General features: G+C 38.6%; 1 protein-coding gene across 1 annotated transcript; it reads right to left on the bottom strand.

The window, feature by feature from the left end:
• Window positions 1-3,070: 3,070 nt before the first annotated feature.
• On the bottom strand, window positions 3,071-19,947 carry LOC138883438 (glycine-rich cell wall structural protein 2-like). The gene is made up of 4 exons (XM_070164126.1): window positions 19,898-19,947; window positions 19,490-19,747; window positions 7,629-7,886; window positions 3,071-3,089 (listed from the first exon to the last, which is right to left on the bottom strand). The coding sequence occupies exons 1-4, from the start codon at window positions 19,945-19,947 to the stop codon at window positions 3,071-3,073; spliced, it is 585 nt and encodes a 194-aa protein (XP_070020227.1).
• Between the last annotated feature and the right edge of the window lie 1,136 nt (window positions 19,948-21,083).

The raw sequence follows: 21,083 nt of genomic DNA, 5'->3' as shown, positions 1-21,083 counted from the left end.
CTCACGAACTTCTAAGATTTACTAAATACAATCGTCTGAAAGAAAATTATAAACTGTTTGTTTCAGTACAAAAGATGACAAACTGAATAAAGAGAGAGAGACTCCGGGCCTGCGGACGTCAGCAAGGCTACCTCAGTGTCTCTGGACTGAAGTCATCTCCCGATCAAATCCTACTGCTGAGGTCCAAAAGCTGCTCCTGGATCTGTGCAAAAAGATGCACAGAGTGTAGCATCAGCACAACCGACCCCATGTGCTGGTAAGTGCCTGACCTAACCCCGGCGAAGTAGTGACGAGGCTAGAACCTACCAAAAATAACCTGTGCAGATATATGCAATAAAAGGAAATATACAAAATTTAAACAGCTAAGAGAGGGGAGAATGCTATGGGGAGCTAACAGTTTCAAATAGAATTCCTCAATAACAGAAAGAAGTAACAAAGCCAGAATGTCAACAAGAATCAAAAATCAACAATTTGCACGGCATCACCCTTCGTGCTTTTACTCTCGTCCTCACCAAAATAATACACGGCATCACCCTACGTGCTTTACGCTCTTCCTCACCCAAACAACAATCACAAGGCAAATAGGGTAAGGAAATCTATAACCTCGAAGTAAATCAAATAAGAATAAGTAACGAAAGAAACAACATAACTCGGATATCAACAAAGAATCAGAAAGCAACAAATACACGACATCACCCTTCGTGCTTTACGCTCCCGTCCTCACCAAAGCAATAATATAAATGAAATATGCACGTCATCACCCTTCGTGCTTTTACTCTCTTTCCTCACCATATAATCAATAAAATCGGCACGGAATGGTACATCGTGCGGCACGGCATCACCCTTCGTTCTTTACACTCTTTCTTCACAATAGCAAACAATGCACGACATCACCCTTCGTGCTTTACACTCTTTCTTCACAATAGCAAACAATGCACGGCATCACCCTTCGTGCTTTATCACTCTTCCTCACCCAAACAACAATCACAAACAAGGGGCAAGGGAGTAGACAAATAATGATAGAAATCCCGGCAAGGGAATACAAATAAACAGCTAACTCCCGGCAAGGGAGCACAATTAAGCAGTTAAAAAAAACTCGGCAAGGGAACAATATCAAAAATCTCAGCATCCAGGCAAGAGAGATAGTCAACAAAGCAACAAGCATCCCGGCAAAGGAGCAGTTCAATAATTCTTTCTCTTTCTTTCACTTTTACCTCTTATCTCATTTTACCACCTGAGCCAACGCTCCAAAGGGGTTCAATCATTTCATATACTCTCACGCTTTATGATATACTCGAGCCAATGCTCCAAGAATGTACAAATCATAATTCTTCCTCAAAGTCTTAACATTATATGAAATTTATCAATTTAACAAGGAGGTATCACAAAATCCGAATAAACACAAATAAGACTCACGGTCATGCTAGACTCCGGTGTATATATACTCGTCACCATGCCTATACACCGTACTCAACAATTAGAAAATAGCAAACAACACTCTAATCCTATTCCCTCAAGCCAAAGTTAGAACAAACACTTACCTCGGTCCAAAGAATAGCAATCAACCCTCAAATACTGCCTTTCCTTTATAATCCGACTCCGAAACAACGATATCTAGGCATAATTAATTCAATAATATCAATAAAGACTCGATAACAAAATTACATAGCTTAGATATGAAGTTCCTAGCATTCTTCCAAAAATACCAAAATTCAACCCCGGGCCCACATGGTCCAAACACGAGGCTCGGACCAAAACCCGAATATCCATAACCCCACGAGTTCAAATATATAATTTATTTTAAGATCCGACCCTAAATTGAGGTTAAATCACTCAAAATTCCCCAAAACCTAACTCTACCCAAAACCCCTAATTTCTACTTTGATTTCATGATTTAGGTTTAGAATTTCAGTAATTAATGAAGAAGAGTGAAGGAAATAGGTGGGAAATTACTTACCCAAAAGACTTTGATGAAGAAGAGCTTCAAAAATTGCCCCTAGAGCTTGGAGAAGACAAGTTTTATGAAAAATGGTAGAACTCCCGTAATGGGTCTGTTTTGGACTTTTAAAATAACTGGGCGGAATTGCCCTAGGCGATCGCGGGAAAGGGAATGCGATCGCATAGGGGAAGGTAGGCTGGTCACTGCGATCACATAGGGGAAGGTAGGCTGGTCACTGCGATCGCAGGATGACGAGTGCGATCGCATAGAGGGTCAAAGCGGGGCTGGGCCTTTTGTGAATTGCGATCGCAGAAGGGAGTGTGCGATCGCATAGAATGAGTTTGCAGAGGTACGTGATCGCATGGCCTATAACGCGATCGCATAGAACAAAACTGGGCGGCTCCAAAATAACTCTACGCGATCGCAGACATACCTATGCGATCGTATAGAAGAAAATGACTGGGCACTGACTGCAGAAATTCTACAACACTTCCTAAGGCCAAAAACACCCCGAACCGCCTCCGAATCACTCCCGAGCCCTCGGGGCTCCTAACCAAACACACACACTAACTCAATAACATCCTATGAACTTACTCGAGCAATCAAATCGCCAAAATAACATCAAAATCAATGAATCAAGCCTCAAAATCATCATTTTTATCAAACTTCATAATCTTTCTGTCACAACCCAAAATCCTACCATATGAGTCGTGATGGCACTTAGTATCTAAGACTAAGTAAGCCGGTTATAATAACAATTCAAGCCATTTTTGTTTTTAAAATAGATAATCGAAACCAACAGCAAAAATAAAGATACAACCTCCCAAGACTGGTAGTACTGAGTCACGAACTCTAACTGAATACATGAAATGATCTGAAGAAAATTAAATATACAATACTGCTCGAATAATATATGATAGTACGATAAAAGGGAAAGACTCCAAGGGACTACGACGACCAAACAGCTCTACCTTGAATCCTTGCGATCACTCTCTAACTCTTTCCGAGTCCTATATCTCCAATACCTGGCTCTGTACATAAAAAAAATGTACAGAAGTGTAGTATGAGTACACCACAGCGGTACCCAGTAAGTATCAAGACTAACCTCGGTGGAGTAGTGACGAGGTACATTCAAGACACATCTAATAACCTGTGCAATATATTATACCACAATAATAGGAAACAAATAGCAATGATACCAACAATTATCAACTAGTGATATAAACAACAGGACAACAGGAACACCATAAATATCGCTCAACAAACTATGATTACAAGTACAACCATTTAATCAAGTCCTTCAATTACACATCTTTCATCTAAAAGTTTTCCAAATAATAATCTTTAGAATATAATACTTTACCAATAAATATATTTCGAATATACTTCCTTCAAATAAATATCCTTCAAATCTAATTCTTTGAAATAATATTTTGAATATAATTCTTTCAAATAAAAGTCACATTGTGACACCTCATTTCACAATCATAAAAATACTAGTCTCAGCCCACCTTCATATTTTTCGTAATACGGGCCTCACCCCACTTTCATATTTCCACGGCACCTCGTGCCCATATTTCTATCACAACTGCATGGACAACTGACATGCCAAAAATATCAATATGCACGACCAATTTACTTTACAAATAGTTTGAGTGAAGAAAATGACATTGCACTTAAATTAAAGCATCATATAAACTATTGATTTGAATGTAAAACTTATTAATTTAAAACATAATAGTAATTTCTTTTATTTAAAACAACTCAATCATTGAAAATCGCTAAAAACCAAAAATATAAATCTTCAAAGTCTCGTACTAAAAAGTCAAAGCGAACACAATGCAACAAGGACCACAAAACACATAATAATAATAATAATAATAATAATAATAATAATGTCAACTAGTACATCACGAAAGAAGATAAGAATTTACATATTAATGAAACAAAATCACCAAAGACAAGAACATAAATAAAGAAATATCAACAGGACACTACCGAGGTACCGCCTCGTAGTCCTAAATCGTAAATAAATTCACAATATCTCATTTTCTTATATCACGCGGGAGCCTTCACATATAATTTGAAATAAAACAATTTTTCCCGAAATAGCATCCCGCGTTTTAGCCACCCTTATCACACCGCATGACTTCTAGTAGTTCCCCTACTAGCCACGCGTTTCAAGTCACCTTATCTCACCGCATGTGTTTCAACACCCTGGCCTTATATCACCGCATGCATATCAATATCACAATATTTCACAAATCGCACCTCAAGTGCCCAAATATCACAACATAATACAACTTGCACTCAAGTGCCCAATTATCGCAGCATAATACAACTTGCACCTCAAGTGATCACATATCAAAGCATATCACAAATTGCACATCAAGTGCTCAAATATTACAACATATCACAAATTTCACATCCAGTGCTCAAATCTTACAACATATCACAAATTTCACGTCAAGTGCTCAAATATTATAACATATCATAAATTTCACATCCAGTGCTCAAATCCTACAACATATCACAAATTTCACGTCAAGTGCTCAAATATTACAACATATCACAAATTGCACATCAGGTGCCCAAATATTACAACTTGTCACATGAATCAACAATACATTATTTTTCCATAATAAGAAGCCCACGGCTCGGTCATAATGCGCACAAAAATTCTAACAAAATATCTGGGAGTGAAAACTCAACAAAATAATATTTCACAATTTAACACTTCGCCTCAATATGATTTATAGCCTTTATAACTCAATATCAATTTCAACAACATGAATTGAAAAGAAATTCATCAAGGGACAACACGTTTGTTTTTAAATTCACAACTTCATGAAATAAATAGATTTATTCATCTTATTAACTAAATTTCTCATTTAAATTGTATGTAGATAAAATCAATAATAAAAATTATTTCCATAAAAATAGCAACTCAAACAAATACAAAATTCACATAAAAGTCAAGTAGCAATCGCACCAAATTATCATATAAAAATAATCTAGACAAATAAGGAATGAGACATGACAAATAAGAGATTTAATAAGTCCCAACAATTTTCTAATTTAATACATAAGGTTGTCTACGAATTTTAACCGATATAGTTTGCATATATAAACCAAGTACATACTCGTCACCTCGCGTACATGGTTTTCAATCACACAATTTCCACATAAGACTCAATGTCTAAGGGGAAATTCCCCCACACAAGGTTAGGCAAGATACTTACCTCAAATCACGCTATCTCAATCCAATAATTGACATTTTTTCTCGATTATCCAACTCTGAATGGTTCGAATCTAGCCAAAAATAATTCAATACAATCAATACAGATTATTGGAATCAATCCCATGTGAAAATACCAAATTTTCCAATAAAATCCGAAATTAGATCAAAAATCGCCCGTGGGACTCACATCTCGGAATCCGACGAAAGTTACAAAATATGAACACTCATTCAACCACGAGTCCAACCATACCAAAATTAGTAAATTCCAACAACAAATCGACCTCCAAATCTTAAATCTAAGGTATAGAGAATTTCTACCATTTTCAACCAAATTCACTAATTTCATGATAAAAACAACAATAGATTCATGTATTTTAACCAAAATCGAGTTAGAATCACTTACCCCAATCCATATGGTGAAAATCACCTCAAAAATCGCTTCAATCCGAGCTCCATAGCTCCAAATGTGTTAAAAATGGCTGAAACTCGCGTTTTGTAATCTGTCCAGGTAAGTCGCAGGTGTCGAATACGATTTATAAATCGCATTGGGTAACTGCGATTTGCCTCTGCCCTAGAATACATCATTACCCGCCTTCAGTAAATTCACCATAACCTTTTGTACAAATGTCCAAATGATGAACGGTTTGAAGCGTTAGAAACTAGACTCAAAGACCTTTAATTTGATAGGTTGTGTATCATATAATACCTTATATATATATAGATGTGCTCGTCCAAAGTATGATCTTGTGCTTGCTCATTTAGAATTTTAGCCTATCTTGAAATTTTCCAACTTGGCTTAGACTTAGGCTTTTCCTTAGACCCCAAATCACTTAAAATATACTTTGTATGCTTATTATCATATCCAATTGATATCCATCATATTAATAGTCCGTCTTTGCGCACAAAATAATATAATTAGCGCACATCAACTTTCTTAATAGCTTAAGTACTTCAAAAATTTATGAGGTGTTACATTCTCCCCCACTTAGGATCATTCGTCCTCGAATGAGAAGTAGAGTCCACCCCAATTCTGCACATAGCTTCACTCTTTTCTCACACACCTCAAGTTCCCAAAATTTTGACTAACTCTCAAATTTTCTAGAAATTTCGGCAGAGTCTCCCCTGTAATTGGATCTATCTACTTGTCAGAGTAACACCAAAATAACTCCTAACAACCCATCCACAACCCAAATCAATAATACTAATCTCAGCATTACAAGAATTGCATCATCATAGTGATATTTGACCATAAAACACATCATATATATGTCCATAACTACATCTTTGGTCTTAATAATTATCCATAATTGATTACAACATCGCCAATTAACTTGCTGAAACAAAATCTCGTTTCGAACCTCCACTTTACTAACAACGAGGTGCGATGCATGAAGACCTCGTAATTATTTACCTAAATTAACGAGTCACATTTTACGCCACTTGGCACTCACCTCATAGGCTGAAACTAAATAATTATAACACGAATTTAGTAAAAATATGCACAATAACACATAAAAGAATTATCAAATAAGCCTAACAAGCATGACTCCCTGCTAATACTATAGTACAAATTCTAATTTCACAAAAAGGATAATTTAAACACATAAATTTTCATCCCAAGGATCTCGTCCTCATATAACTTCAATAGCAGCTGTAAGCACGTGATTTTTGACCCTCCCCGGGAATTTTTACGTTCTTAAGCTTAAATATCTAATTTAGGACTAATATAGCCATTTTAACTATTTTTACTTTATTTCGTTGCAGAAAGAAAAATTTCAAAAAATATATATATAAATTTTAGTTTATGTATCTCTCATAAATTTGAAAAATACAAAAATTGCACTTTACTTTTGTACTTTATATAATTTCGAAAATTACAAAAAATAAATAAAATATAGTTCTATTAAGGTTTTATAGTCATTTTAACTTTGAAAAAAATACAAAAATATTACCTCATATTTTATCTTAATATTTAAAAACGAAAATTACAAAAAATAGTTTTATTAGTCTTTTGTAGCTATTTTTAAACCTTGAAAAATATTTAAAAAGATATAGTTTTGTTTAAATACTAGTCTTATTTTTGGTAGTTATTTTGCTTACATAGGACTAGTTAAGCAACGTGTTCCTATTTCTCGGGTCCGGGCAAAAGAATAATATTCGGGTTTAAACTACCCGGTTTTAGGCCTAATTTTCGGACCGAGCCCATAATTAACCGTGTCCAGGACACGTGGGGAACCCCACCACGCGTGGGGGACATATGCCTCGAACCCCACCACGCGTGGGGCTCATTTTCATGGGCAAAGCATTACAAAACACGGACCAACGAAAAGGGACGGGGGGACTTTTTTAAAAAATGGGAAAAAGGGGTACTGTTCCCTTTTCTTCTTCATAAAGAAGAACGAACGAAAACAAAAAAAAAACGGGGAAAAATTGGAAAGAAAGAGGTACTGTTCCTCGTCTTCTTCCTGAAGAACAAAAAACCCTACTGGACGACCCCTCCCGTCGTCAACCTTCGCACCACCTCCCACGTCCAAAAACTCCAGTCGAACCCCGTCTCCGCCATAACCACCAGCTCCATCGCCCCCTCCACTGTCCGAACACCACCCCAAACAGCTCCCCCCCAGCTCCTCACCTCCTGCCCAAACTCCATCTCCATCCCAACGACCACCCGCCAGCAGACCCCTCCATTGTTCGAGCTTCTTCTTCCTAAAGAAGAAGAAGCAGAAAACCTAAAACCATCGTCCAAAAACTCCAGTCGAACCCCGTCTCCGCCATAACCACCAGCTCCATCGCCTCCCTCCACTGTCCGAACACCACCCCAAACAGCTCCAGTCCGTCGACCCACCAGCTCCTCACCACAACCCAACACCACGACCAACAGTTTTCCCCGTCGTCAAGTCCGCCATTTTCAGTCCGCCATTTCCAGTCCAAGGTCATCAACCTCCAAGCAGTCGTAACTGCGTTTCGCGAGCAGTTGTGGGTCGCTGCGACCCCGCCTTGCCGAGTTTTCTGTTTTCCGTCGAGGTCCGGTACGTCGAGGTGCTGTCCGAGGTTCCGTCGTTGTTCTTCGTTCAGAGAGGTCCGGCTTGAGTTCCGTCGGAATCGTGTTTGTCGTTCTAGGATTGTCGAGGTTCGAAGGTCGGTGTTCTTCGTCCTTTGTTTCGTTTCATTCATTTTTTTGCATATTATGGTTCAAGGCAATAAATGAGAATATTCGATATATATGAATGTCAACAATGCAATTTTTGTTGTTGTGTTAAAAATGTTTATGTTATGTTTAGTTACTGCATGTTTAAAGTAAATGTGAGCATATGAACGAGGTTATCCTATTTTTCATTTTTACCATGGATATTATTACCTGTTAGAATCGTTTTTTTTTTTTCGTTTAATCTCGGATGGCTTCACTAGTAGGAAATCGTAGTTGTTTTAAGTTTGCCCTTAAAAAGTAAAAATGAGACGAGCCCCACAAAAAATAAAAAAAAAATAAAAAGAAAAAATGCACAAGCCGCGGGGCCCTCTAAATGTATATATTGAATACTTAGATTCCGGGACGGGCCGTTTAGCAAGTTTCACGGCCCTACCCCAAAATAATAATGCGCTAGTTGCTTTAGGCGCGCCTTTAATAATGTTATCTCCCTAAACTCGGGTGCACATTTATGTGACCCAAATCCAAATCTCAACGAAATCGAAATGTGTCTCTAGTCACGGGCGCATTGATTGTGGCGTGGCCCGAGATGCATTTCCATGACGTTGCAAATTCTTTAAAAAATAAGAATGAGATGAGCCTCGCCGAATAAAAATACAAATTGCGGGGCCCTCAGTAAATACTTGTTTAAAATTACTTAGAATTCAGGAGGGTCGTTTAGCGAATTTCGCGGCCTCCGCAAAATAATAACGCGATAGTCTCTTTAGGCGCGTGTTTAATAATTTACTTTCTTAAGCTCGGGTGTGCATTTCATGCGACCCAAATCCAAATCCTAAAACATCAAATAAAATATGTTTCGGATTGTGGGTGCATTTCATGTGACACAGTCCAAAGATATATTTTAAGCGATGTTCACATTCTTATAAAAACAATAATAATAAAGCGGTTAAAAGATAAATTTGCACATAAGTTCATATTGTATTAAAAATCAGATAAATAAGCCAAATATAACAGTTGAGCGACCGTGCTAGAACCACGGAACTCGGGAATGCCTAACACCTTCTCCCGGGTTAACAGAATTCCTTATCTAGATTTCTGGTACGCAGACTGTAATATAGAGTCATTATTTTCCTCGATTCGGGATTAAAATTGGTGACTTGGGACACCCTAAACCTCCCAAGTGGCGACTCTGAAATAAATAAACCAATCCCGTTTCGATTGTCCTTTAATTGGAAAAACTCCCTTGCGCCCTCTCGGGTGCGGCAAAAGGAGGTGTGACAGCTCTGGCGACTCTGCTGGGGAATTAACCCAGAACCACTGGTTCAGGGTTAGAAATTCGAGCTTAGATAAATTGTTATATTTGGCTTTATCTGATTTTTTTTACATGTTTTGAGCCTAATGTGCTAAATGTTGCTTTTACCGCTTTGATATTATGTGAACTGTATATAAACTGTGCCGAAACCCATATCCTTTCTGAGTCTTCTAAATCATGAAGAAGGGTGTACTTCGTACGACTTCTTTTCTGTATAGTGTCAAATCCCAATTTAGAACGAGGTTCGGACAAGTTGCTAAGCCGGTGAAGCTTCTGTATTCCCGGTACGCTGCCCCCCTCGGCTCGAGCTGTCCGCTCGGGTAAGCCAGGTCTAGAACAAACACCCAGGTTCTGAACCTAGTATAACAAAGCCACATGCCGGATCCCTAGTAGGAACGTTTATTTGCATCATGTGCATTTGACTTAGGGGACTCAACACAGGGGTTGGGTCCGTCTAGGACAAGCAACCTGAAAATAATAGACAATCTTTCGGCATCCTATGTGCTACATGTTGTATTTAGTCAAGGGCGTATGGGTCATTGGGTCATTTCCAGCATGATGTTATTTTAATCAAAGCATGGGGAACATTTGTGGAATCCAAGAAGCCTTGGAATTCCCTATGTCCCCCACGCTTGCTTTTTGGGAAAACACATGGGGAACATTTGTGGAATCCAAGAAGTCTTGGAATTCCCATATGTCCCCCACGCTTCATATGTTGGGAAAAGCGCATGGGGAGCATTTGCGGAATCCAAGAAGTCTTGGAAATCGTTATGTCTCCCATGCCACATTTTTGAAAGAAATAATAAATAAATAAAAAAATTTACAAATAAAACAAAGCATGAAAATTCAAAAAGATTTTGTATGTTTTCATTATTTTCCACAGATTAAAAATAAATCGTGAAAAAAAGGAGAAAATAACAGCATAGAAGTCCGAGTAGAGTCGAAACTCTGCCGAAATTTTGAAAATGAAAAAATGTCTTGTTAGTTTGTTATATTTAAAGAAAAGGAAAAAAAATCATCATTGTTCTGTCTTGTTTTTAAAAAAAATATAGAAAAGAAAATATTTGTTTTGCCATAAAAATGAAAAAAAAAGGTTTTGTTTTAAAATGGGTTTTTATTTGTTTATCTGTTTATGAAAATGTCAAAATAAAAATGAAAATAGTAAAATAAAAAAGAGTCCGGCGTTGAATGTGATTTTATTATTTGTTCCAAAAATAAGTATATATATAATCCAAAAAAAATTCAAAAGAAAGTTCAAAATTCAAAAAAATAAAATAGAAAAACAAATCCGAAAATATTTTGATTCTTTTTTCGAAATTGAAAAGAAAATTCAAAATTCAAAAAAAAAACATTTTGAGAAGCATTTCTTTTATTAAAAGCAAAATTCCGAAAAATATTTTCCTCTTCTTCTCTAGAATAAAGAAAAAAGAGCAAATGAAAATTCAAAAATATTAGTCTTTCTTTTAAAAAGAAAATCAATCAAAAAATAATATTTCCTTGCTTCTTTTAAAGTAGTTCTTTTAAACGAAAATTCAAAAAAAAGTTAGTTCATCTACTTATTCTTGATTGCCCGAACTACGCGGGTTTGATTCTCACCGGATGTGAGATACGTAGGCAACCCTCATCGGGTCCAACCCCCTTTTTGCTAAAAAAGCCAAAAACAAATAATAATAAAAAAAAAAAACATGTCAAGTTTTTATTCATAAATAAGTCGGGTGATGTCCAACTTCCCCTTTTACAAAAAATAGCAAATATGTCAAGTTTCATAAAGAAGTCGGGTGATGCTGTTTTATCAAGACATAGCCGAATGTTCCCGAAAGGGACGCCGGAAGGCTGACTTTGCATAAACAGCCACTTTTGGGTCATTTTTAAGACTTGGTCCATTTGACCCCCACAGCCTAAAAATCTTCGTCCCCGAGACGTTGACAGGCCGTGTTTGCAATATTGAGTTTCCTATTTTTGAAAAAAACAATAAAAGAGCCATAACTAAGTCAGGAGATGTTGTTTGTCATAAATAGCCGAATGTTCCCGAAAGGGACGCCGGAAGGCTGACTTGGCATAAACAACCACATTTGGGTCATTTTGAGATATGGACCCACACGGCCTTCAAAATTTTCGTCCCTGAGGCGCTAAAGGGCCGTGTTTGCAACACCAGGTTTTCATTATAATTGGAAAAAAAAACAAAGAGTCGGCGGTCAGGTGAATACCGTTTGAATTTTGTCATAATAAGCCGAGCCAGCTTCGGCCGCGTCTTAAACCGTTCTTGCCGAAATAGCCTTAGAGTATCTTTCAGTTGTCGAAAGGTTATTTTCGTAAAAGAATGGACAAGTTTTAAAGTGTCAAAATAATCCTCCCCGGCCTCAAAATTCATGTGAAAATTGGAAGGGGCCACATTTGCAAAAAATAACCATTTGGTTGCATTTGTCGAACAGAGAAAGGGAGCTGGAATTTTGTTTTTAAGTCTACCAATCTTTTGATTAGAACATGCGGGTTGTTTAATTTTCAAGCTGGTGAGTAATCTTTAAATCCTTGAAACCCAGTTTGTTTTAAATTAAAAAAAAATGTGTGTGTTTAGTGTTGTTTATCTTTTATTGGTCACGAACTACGCAAGGTCTGATTCATGCGGGGTCATGATACGTAGGCAATCTCCATAAGATTCGACCACAACAACAAAAAAAAATGAAAAAAAAGAAATGAAAAAGAGAATGAAAAAAGAAGGAAAAAGCGAAAGAAAAAAAAGAAATGAAAAAAGGAAAAAAAAAGAAAAAAAAGAGAAAAGAAAAAAAATGTTGTCAATAATAAGGACCGACTGAGTCCATTCCAACCTGTTTGTTGTGCAAATAAAATTAAGGTGGTTGGTTTGTGGTAAGCCAGACAGTGACACCCAGAATCCTTTACTTGCACCTCATGATGCACACTCTGCGAGGATCAGGCCTGATGACAGAAGCATTCGAATCCTGTTGGAAACTTGTTGACGGAGATATGGAAGCTGGTAATGGTCTCGGCAGTATTGATGCAAAGCTCATGGGCTAAGATGCCAGTTCTTGATAAAATCGGGGGCCGCTCCGTTCCTGGTTAGCAAGAGAGAAGCTGTTGGTGGCTTATTTTGTTGTCATTTCGGTTGTTCGGATTATTCTTAGGGTTGTAATCCAAGTATTTTCTTGTGTCAAACCTTCCTATCTTTCCATTTTGTCATATAAGTTTGTTCAAGTTTTGTCGAGGCTGGGTTAGAATTTTATTCTGGTTGTTTTGTTTGTTTGTTATTCAAACCATTTCACAGGTAGTCTAGCACAAAATCCAATCTGTTATTATTTCCATTCACCTTTTTGTTTAGTCTTTTTATCATTTTTGTTCAGCGCCGATTCTAGTGACATGACATGCGCACACACTTTGGGCCTAGTCTTTAAAGTTAATCATAAAACCCTGGAAAGGCGATCAGACCATTTAAAGAAAATAAGGACGGTTTGAGATTATTCGGAGCCCGAGTCGTGTGGAACTGGGGCAAGTTAAGCACAAAGAAAACCGTTAAAAGCAAGATTCACCAAACTGGCATGAGGGTTGTTCAAGATAATGAGAGTTAGAGTGTCGTCCAACGGTGCGTTAGAAGTGACAAATGAACAAACATATGTTGAATATAATTGTCAAGTCCAGCACCATCAGAAGAGACTACAAATTTAAAGTGTGTTGTTTGCACTTGACATGTTTTGAAGGCTGAAATGACGAAGGCATTTTGTTCTGCTACCTAAACACTTTATCCTTCGTTAACCCCTTTTGAGCCTTATTTATTTTTCTTTCATACCCCTCATTCGGAATCGGTAACAAAACAAAAAAAAAGAGAAAGAAAGAAAACAACAAAACGAAAAAAAAAAGAGAAAAAAAAGAGAAAAGAAAAAGAGAAAAGAAAAAGGATAACAAAAAGCAAAAAAAAAAAAGAAAGTCAAATGAAAAAGAGGAATTGGGAACTACGTTTGACCTGATTCCTCAAAGAGGATACGTAGGCGCTTCACGGCTCGGTCATAGTTTTGAAAAATGAAAAAAAAAATCAATTAAAATATCCCCAAGCAAGAAACTGGGGCAGAGGTTGCGGTCGTTGTAAATAAATCTAATTCCGAAGGTTGTAACTAATAACCCAAAAAAAAAAATTAATGTATTTTTGAGCCTTTTATACCCTTTCTTTCTAGCCTATCCAAAACCCACATTACGGTCCAAAGAAAGACCTTCCGATCAGTCTTCAAAAGATGCCAAGTCAGACAAATGAAGAGTCTTACCGGCGAACGTAACATTCTGTTCCACAGCAGAAAGGACTCTAATCTCCAGCAGAAAGAGTCATACCAGAAACACTCTAAAATCCCCAGCTGGAGAGCGATACAAATGAGAGAGTCTTATCGGTGAAAACCTTCACAGGCACCACAAGGCGATGAAAGCTGAGAGAAAAGCCAAAAATGAGAGAGACTTGATAGTGAAAACCCTCCGGGCACTACAAGTCGAATAAGATTGAGAATCAGAGGGGGAATCGCCAATGGAAGATCTTAAAAGATGATTGACGTCAGAGGATAGGCCACATACGCATGTCATGGCCATTAGAGTCGGTATCTGCGTTTGATAGGTTTTTATTTATAGTTTCTTTTGTAAAAAAGTCATCGTTTCCTTTGTCTTTTATTTTGTTTCTGTTATCTTTCTCCTTTCATAAAAGAATTTTCCCCAATAGAGTCTGTCCGGTCAGAACAAGTATGAAATGACTTCAAAATAGGCCATCAGCTTTCCAAAATGAGATCTGACTAGTACATCCAAGTGGTATAGTCAGCAGGGAACAAACGCGAGGCCAGTGTCAAAAGATATCCCCCAGCAAAAGGGAATTGACAGAAGGATTGACAAGTGTTAGGAGGGATACCGTTGCCTTTATCAAAAGTTATAAACCTCAAGGCCAAGGCCCATGAACAAAGCAAGGAAAGGAGAGCATGATTTGGCGAAATCCATACTAGACTAAAAGGTCGGGGAAAATGCCAGTTTCCAAGCTATGCCACAAAAGAAGAGGGATATCCCCCAGCAGGAAGGGATTATCCCCAGCACATAATATCATCCCCAACAAGTTGTGCAACGCAAAGCAAGGAAGGAAAAAAGGAAAAGCCATCCCGTTGGGAGTATCACAACCAACCACCATGTTTTAAACTAACAATTTTGTTTGATTTGAAACAGGTAAGGGAAATGGCATTGAGGCAGAAACGCATGCCACGAGGGATATTATCAAACTGGGGCAGAAAATTTTCCTTCCATTTAGAAAATTTTCTGGAAGTCAGGTACCCCCAGCTGATAACATTTTACCCCCAACAGGTAAGTAAATAATTCCTCAACAGTGTTATCCCTAGCAGTTGCGAGGGGTCCAACACAAGGTTGGAAAGTCGGTATCCTCAGCGGTTAGACTTCAAAGGAGGAAGCTAATAATAATAATAATAATAATAAATAAATAAATAAATAAAAAAAAGAATAATAATAAAAAGTGGGGAAGGTAGAAAAGGAAAGTTCATCCCAATCCCCAGCAAGTATTCGAGGTAAGACATTTTCAAGTCTTAAAGATATTTTGGGTTCATCCGCCCTCAAATAGGATATGTCGGGTTCATCCGCCCTCAAATAGGATATGTCGGGTTCATCCGCCCTCAAATAGGATATGTTGGGTTCATCCGCCCTCAAATAGGATCTGTTGGGTTCATCCGCCCTCAAATAGGATATGTTGGGTTCATCCGCCCTCAAATAGGATATGTTGGGTTCATCCGCCCTCAAATAGGATCTGTCGGGTTCATCCGCCCTCAAATAGGATATGTTGGGTTCATCCGCCCTCAAATAGGATCTGTCGGGTTCATCCGCCCTCAAATAGGATATTTTGGGTTCATCCGCCCTCAAACAGGATATGTCGGGTTCATCCGCCCTCAAATAGGATCTTATTTTCAAAGTTATTGTTGAAGACAGGCGCCCACCTGAATAACGAGAGGAATACATTTCTGTCTTTTCATTTTTTGTTCTGGGTCACCCACCAGTATAATGCGGGAATACATTTCTGTCTTTTCATTTCTGTTCTAGGTCACCCACCAGTATAATACGGGCATATCATTTTTCATATCTTTACAAACAGGCGCCCACCTGTATAATGAGAGGCATAAATTCAGTCTTTTATTTTAAGTGTTGAAATTGGGAGCCCGCCCAGATAACAGAGGCATACATTCAGTTTTTACTTTCAAGTGTTGAAATTGGGAGCCCGCCCATAATAACAGAGGAATACATTCAGTCTTTTATTTTAAGTGTTGAAATTGGGAGCCCGCCCAGATAACAGAGGCATACATTCATGTCTTTTTAATTTTAAGTGTTGAAATTGGGAGCCCGCCCAGATAACAGAGGCATACATTCAGTTTTTACTTTCAAGTGTTGAAATTGGGAGCCCGCCCATAATAACAGAGGAATACATTCAGTCTTTAATTTTAAGTGTTGAAATTGGGAGCCCGCCCAGATAACAGAGGCATACATTCAGTTTTTTTATTTCAGGTGTTGAAATTGGGAGCCCGCCCAGATAACAGAGGCATATATTCCACGTCTTTACCCATAGGAGACGCACTTCCTAAGAAAGTTTCACCAGTAGGAGACGCACTTCCTAAAAAGTTTCACCAGTAGGAGACGCACTTCCTAAGCAAGTTTTATCAGTAGGAGATGCACTTCCTAAGATAAGTTTCACCAGTAGGAGACGCACTTCCTAAGCAAGTTTTATCAGTAGGAGACGCACTTCCTAAGATAAGTTTCACCGTAGGAGACGCACTTCCTAAGCAAGTTTCACCAGTAGGAGACGCACTTCCTAAGCAAGTTTTATCAGTAGGAGACGCACTTCCTAAGATAAGTTTCACCAGTAGGAGACGCACTTCCTAAGCAAGTTTTATCAGTAGGAGACGCACTTCCTAAGATAAGTTTCACCAGTAGGAGACGCACTTCCTAAGCAAGTTTTATCAGTAGGAGACGTACTTCCTAAGATAAGTTTCACCGTAGGAGACGCACTTCCTAAGCAAGTTTCACCAGTAGGAGACGCACTTCCTAAGCAAGTTTTATCAGTAGGAGACGCACTTCCTAAGATAAGTTTCACCAGTAGGAGACGCACTTCCTAAGCAAGTTTTATCAGTAGGAGACGCACTTCCTAAGATAAGTTTCACCAGTAGGAGACGCACTTCCTAAGTTCAGTTTCACCAATAGGAGACGCACTTCCTAAAAATATTTCACCAGTAGGAGACGCACTTCCTAAGCAAGTTTCACCAGTAGGAGACGCACTTCCTAAGCAAGTTTTATCATTAGGAGACGCACTTCCTAAGATCAGTTTCACCATAGGAGACGCACTTCCTAAGTTTCAGTTTCACCAATAGGAGACGCACTTCCTAAGATATGTTTCACCATAGGAGACGCACTTCCTAAAGTTCAGTTTCACCATAGGAGACGCACTTCCTAAGTTCAGTTTCACCATAGGAGACGCACTTCCTAAGTTCATTTCACCCATAGGAGACGCACTTCCTAAGTTTAGTTCTACCAATAGGAGACGCACTTCCTAAGTTCAGTTTTACCATTAGGAGACGCACTTCCTAAGAATAGGTTCACCAATAGGAGACGCACTTCCTAAGTTGATTTCACCAATAGGAGACGCACTTCCTAAGCTAAGTTTTACCAATAGGAGACGCACTTCCTAAGCTAAGTTTTACCAATAGGAGACGCACTTCCTAGATCTATTGTACCAATAGGAGACGCACTTCCTAAGAATAGTTTCACCCAGTAGGAGACGCACTTCCTAAAAACAGTCATCCCCAATAGGAGACGCACTTCCTAAGTTTATTGTACCCAATAGGAGACGCACTTCCTAAGTTTATGGTACCCATAGGAGACGCACTTCCTAAGTTTAGTTCGACCATAGGAGACACAATTCCTAGTCCAGTTTTTTGAAGTTTACCCGTAGGAGACGCACTTCCTAATCGAGATTTTATTCATAGGAGACGCACTTCCTAGTTCTAGTCACTGAAGTTTTCACCCTTAGGAGACGCACTTCCTAGTTTAGCTCATTCCGATTCAACCATAGAAGACACACTTTCTAGTTTGAGTCATTGAGGTTTTTATTTTAGCAGACACATTTGCTAGCAAGAGTTTTGGTTTTACTCATAGGAGATGCACATCCTAGCCTAGTCTTTAGTTTACTCTCATCATTGCATCAATAGTGTAAGTGAGTTACAAATTTTGCTAACAACTCACAAATCTTCCCAGTACAAACTGGTTAGGAAATTTTGTTCGTTTTGTTTGTTTTGATTGTCAGGGACCCGCCTGTAGAACGAAGTTTGTTGCGTGTCGAAGATAGAAGAAGTCAGGAGTCCGCCTGTAGAACGGAGAAACATTTTTCAAAATCAAGCAGTGACCCACTGGAGAGCAGAAGGATTACAACAGAAATCCCCAGCATTCAATCCAAGTTAGAAGCTCGCCTCAAGAGCGCGAATCAATAGTCTGGGATGATCAACAGAAGCTGGTCACAAAAACAAAAAAAAAAAATATACAAAACAAGAAAAAGAAGAAAAAAAAAAGAAAAAAAAGAAAAAAAAGAAAAAGAACCCAAATTACGGAAGTGGAGAACAAATGTGGTCTGCTCAAGAACTAGCACCTACAACTAGCAAGTATCAAGGTTCAGATCCAAAGTCTGTATGAAGCACCATTCAAGACTCAAGACCAAGTTTCAGAAGACTTAAGAGATAGGAATCCTTGTAACTAGTAGCTGATAGGCTTAGTTAGTCTTTTTCAGTTTTCATTTTTGTTGTAATGACAGGACCGCGGACCGGAACCTCAACGGAACGGCACCTCGATCGGCTCTTCACCTCGGTACACTTCGCTGTCTCTCTCATTCCCGAACTACACGTGGCCTGATTCCTGTATAACCAAGGATATGTAGGCAGCTCAGATACCAGGGCTCGGTCACAATCCCTCCCTTTCCTTAAGTGTAGTCCGTCCAAGTAATGGTCGGGTCAAAAACACGTCTAGTCGTTCTTTGTCGGAAAACTCTTCGTGTTTCCAGTCAAAGAGGGGCAGCTGTAAGCACGTGATTTTTGACCCTCCCCGGGAATTTTTACGTTCTTAAGCTTAAATATCTAATTTAGGACTAGTATAGCCATTTTAACTATTTTTACTTTATTTCGTTGCAGAAAGAAAAATTTCAAAAAATATATATATAAATTTTAGTTTATGTATCTCTCATAAATTTGAAAAATACAAAAATTGCACTTTACTTTTGTACTTTATATAATTTCGAAAATTACAAAAAATAAATAAAATATAGTTCTATTAAGGTTTTATAGTCATTTTAACTTTGAAAAAAATACAAAAATATTACCTCATATTTTATCTTAATATTTAAAAACGAAAATTACAAAAAATAGTTTTATTAGTATTTTGTAGCTATTTTTAAACCTTGAAAAATATTTAAAAAGATATAGTTTTGTTTAAATACTAGTCTTATTTTTGGTAGTTATTTTGCTTACATAGGACTAGTTAAGCAACGTGTTCCTATTTCTCGGGTCCGGGCAAAAGAATAATATTCGGGTTTAAACTACCCGGTTTTAGGCCTAATTTTCGGACCGAGCCCATAATTAACCGTGTCCAGGACACGTGGGGAACCCCACCACGCGTGGGGCTCATTTTCATGGGCAAAGCATTACAAAACACGGACCAACGAAAAGGGACAGGGGGACTTTCTTAAAAAATGGGAAAAAGGGGTACTGTTCCCTTTTCTTCTTCATAAAGAAGAACGAACGAAAACAAAAAAAAAACGGGGAAAAATTGGAAAGAAAGAGGTACTGTTCCTCGTCTTCTTCCTGAAGAACAAAAAACCCTACTGGACGACCCCTCCCGTCGTCAACCTTCGCACCACCTCCCACGTCCAAAAACTCCAGTCGAACCCCGTCTCCGCCATAACCACCAGCTCCATCGCCCCTCTCCACTGTCCAAACACCACCCCAAACAGCTCCCCCCAGCTCCTCACCTCCTGCCCAAACTCCATCTCCATCCCATCGACCACCCGCCAGCAGACCCCTCCATTGTTCGAGCTTCTTCTTCCTAAAGAAGAAGAAGCAGAAAACCTAAAACCATCGTCCAAAAACTCCAGTCGAACCCCGTCTCCGCCATAACCACCAGCTCCATCGCCTCCCTCCACTGTCCGAACACCACCCCAACCAGCTCCAGTCCGTCGACCCACCAGCTCCTCACCACAACCCAACACCACGACCAACAGTTTTCCCCGTCGTCAAGTCCGCCATTTTCAGTCCGCCATTTCCAGTCCAAGGTCATCAACCTCCAAGCAGTCGTAACTGCGTTTCGCGAGCAGTTGTGGGTCGCTGCGACCCCGCCTTGCCGAGTTTTCTGTTTTCCGTCGAGGTCCGGTACGTCGAGGTGCTGTCCGAGGTTCCGTCGTTGTTCTTCGTTCAGAGAGGTCCGGCTTGAGTTCCGTCGGAATCGTGTTTGTCGTTCTAGGATTGTCGAGGTTCGAAGGTCGGTGTTCTTCGTCCTTTGTTTCGTTTCATTCATTTTTTTGCATATTATGGTTCAAGGCAATAAATGAGAATATTCGATATATATGAATGTCAACAATGCAATTTTTGTTGTTGTGTTAAAAATGTTTATGTTATGTTTAGTTACTGCATTTTTAAAGTAAATGTGAGCATATGAACGAGGTTATCCTATTTTTCATTTTTACCATGGATATTATTACCTGTTAGAATCGTTTTTTTTTTCGTTTAATCTCGGATGGCTTCACTAGTAGGAAATCGTAGTTGTTTTAAGTTTGCCCTTAAAAAGTAAAAATGAGACGAGCCCCGCAAAAAATAAAAAAAAAAAATAAAAAGAAAAAATGCACAAGCCGCGGGGCCCTCTAAATGTATATATTGAATACTTAGATTCCGGGACGGGCCGTTTAGCAAGTTTCACGGCCCTACCCCAAAATAATAATGCGCTAGTTGCTTTAGGCGCGCCTTTAATAATGTTATCTCCCTAAACTCGGGTGCACATTTATGTGACCCAAATCCAAATCTCAACGAAATCGAAATGTGTCTCTAGTCACGGGCGCATTGATTGTGGCGTGGCCCGAGATGCATTTCCATGACGTTGCAAATTCTTTAAAAAATAAGAATGAGATGAGCCTCGCCGAATAAAAATACAAATTGCGGGGCCCTCAGTAAATACTTGTTTAAAATTACTTAGAATTCAGGAGGGTCGTTTAGCGAATTTCGCGGCCTCCGCAAAATAATAACGCGATAGTCTCTTTAGGCGCGTGTTTAATAATTTACTTTCTTAAGCTCGGGTGTGCATTTCATGCGACCCAAATCCAAATCCTAAAACATCAAATAAAATATGTTTCGGATTGTGGGTGCATTTCATGTGACACAGTCCAAAGATA

This window comes from Nicotiana sylvestris, chromosome 12 (genome assembly GCF_000393655.2).
Source record: "Nicotiana sylvestris chromosome 12, ASM39365v2, whole genome shotgun sequence".
Classification (NCBI taxonomy): domain Eukaryota; kingdom Viridiplantae; phylum Streptophyta; class Magnoliopsida; order Solanales; family Solanaceae; genus Nicotiana; species Nicotiana sylvestris.
The sequence above is the reverse complement of the archived record's forward strand: the minus strand, read 5'-3'. Positions and strand labels throughout refer to the sequence as shown.

Excerpts from the sequence above, each read along its gene's own strand:
- LOC138883438 (XM_070164126.1), bottom strand. The coding sequence starts at position 19,947 with ATGGCGGACTTGACGACGGGGAAAACTGTTGGTCGTGGTGTTGGGTTG. Across the intron at positions 19,748-19,897 it reads GGTCGTGGTGTTGGGTTGTG|GAAGAAGAAGCTCGAACAAT; the intron begins GTGAGGAGCTGG and ends CTTCTTCTTTAG. Across the intron at positions 7,887-19,489 it reads CAGGAAGAAGACGAGGAACA|GAAGAAGAAGCTCGAACAAT; the intron begins GTACCTCTTTCT and ends CTTCTTCTTTAG.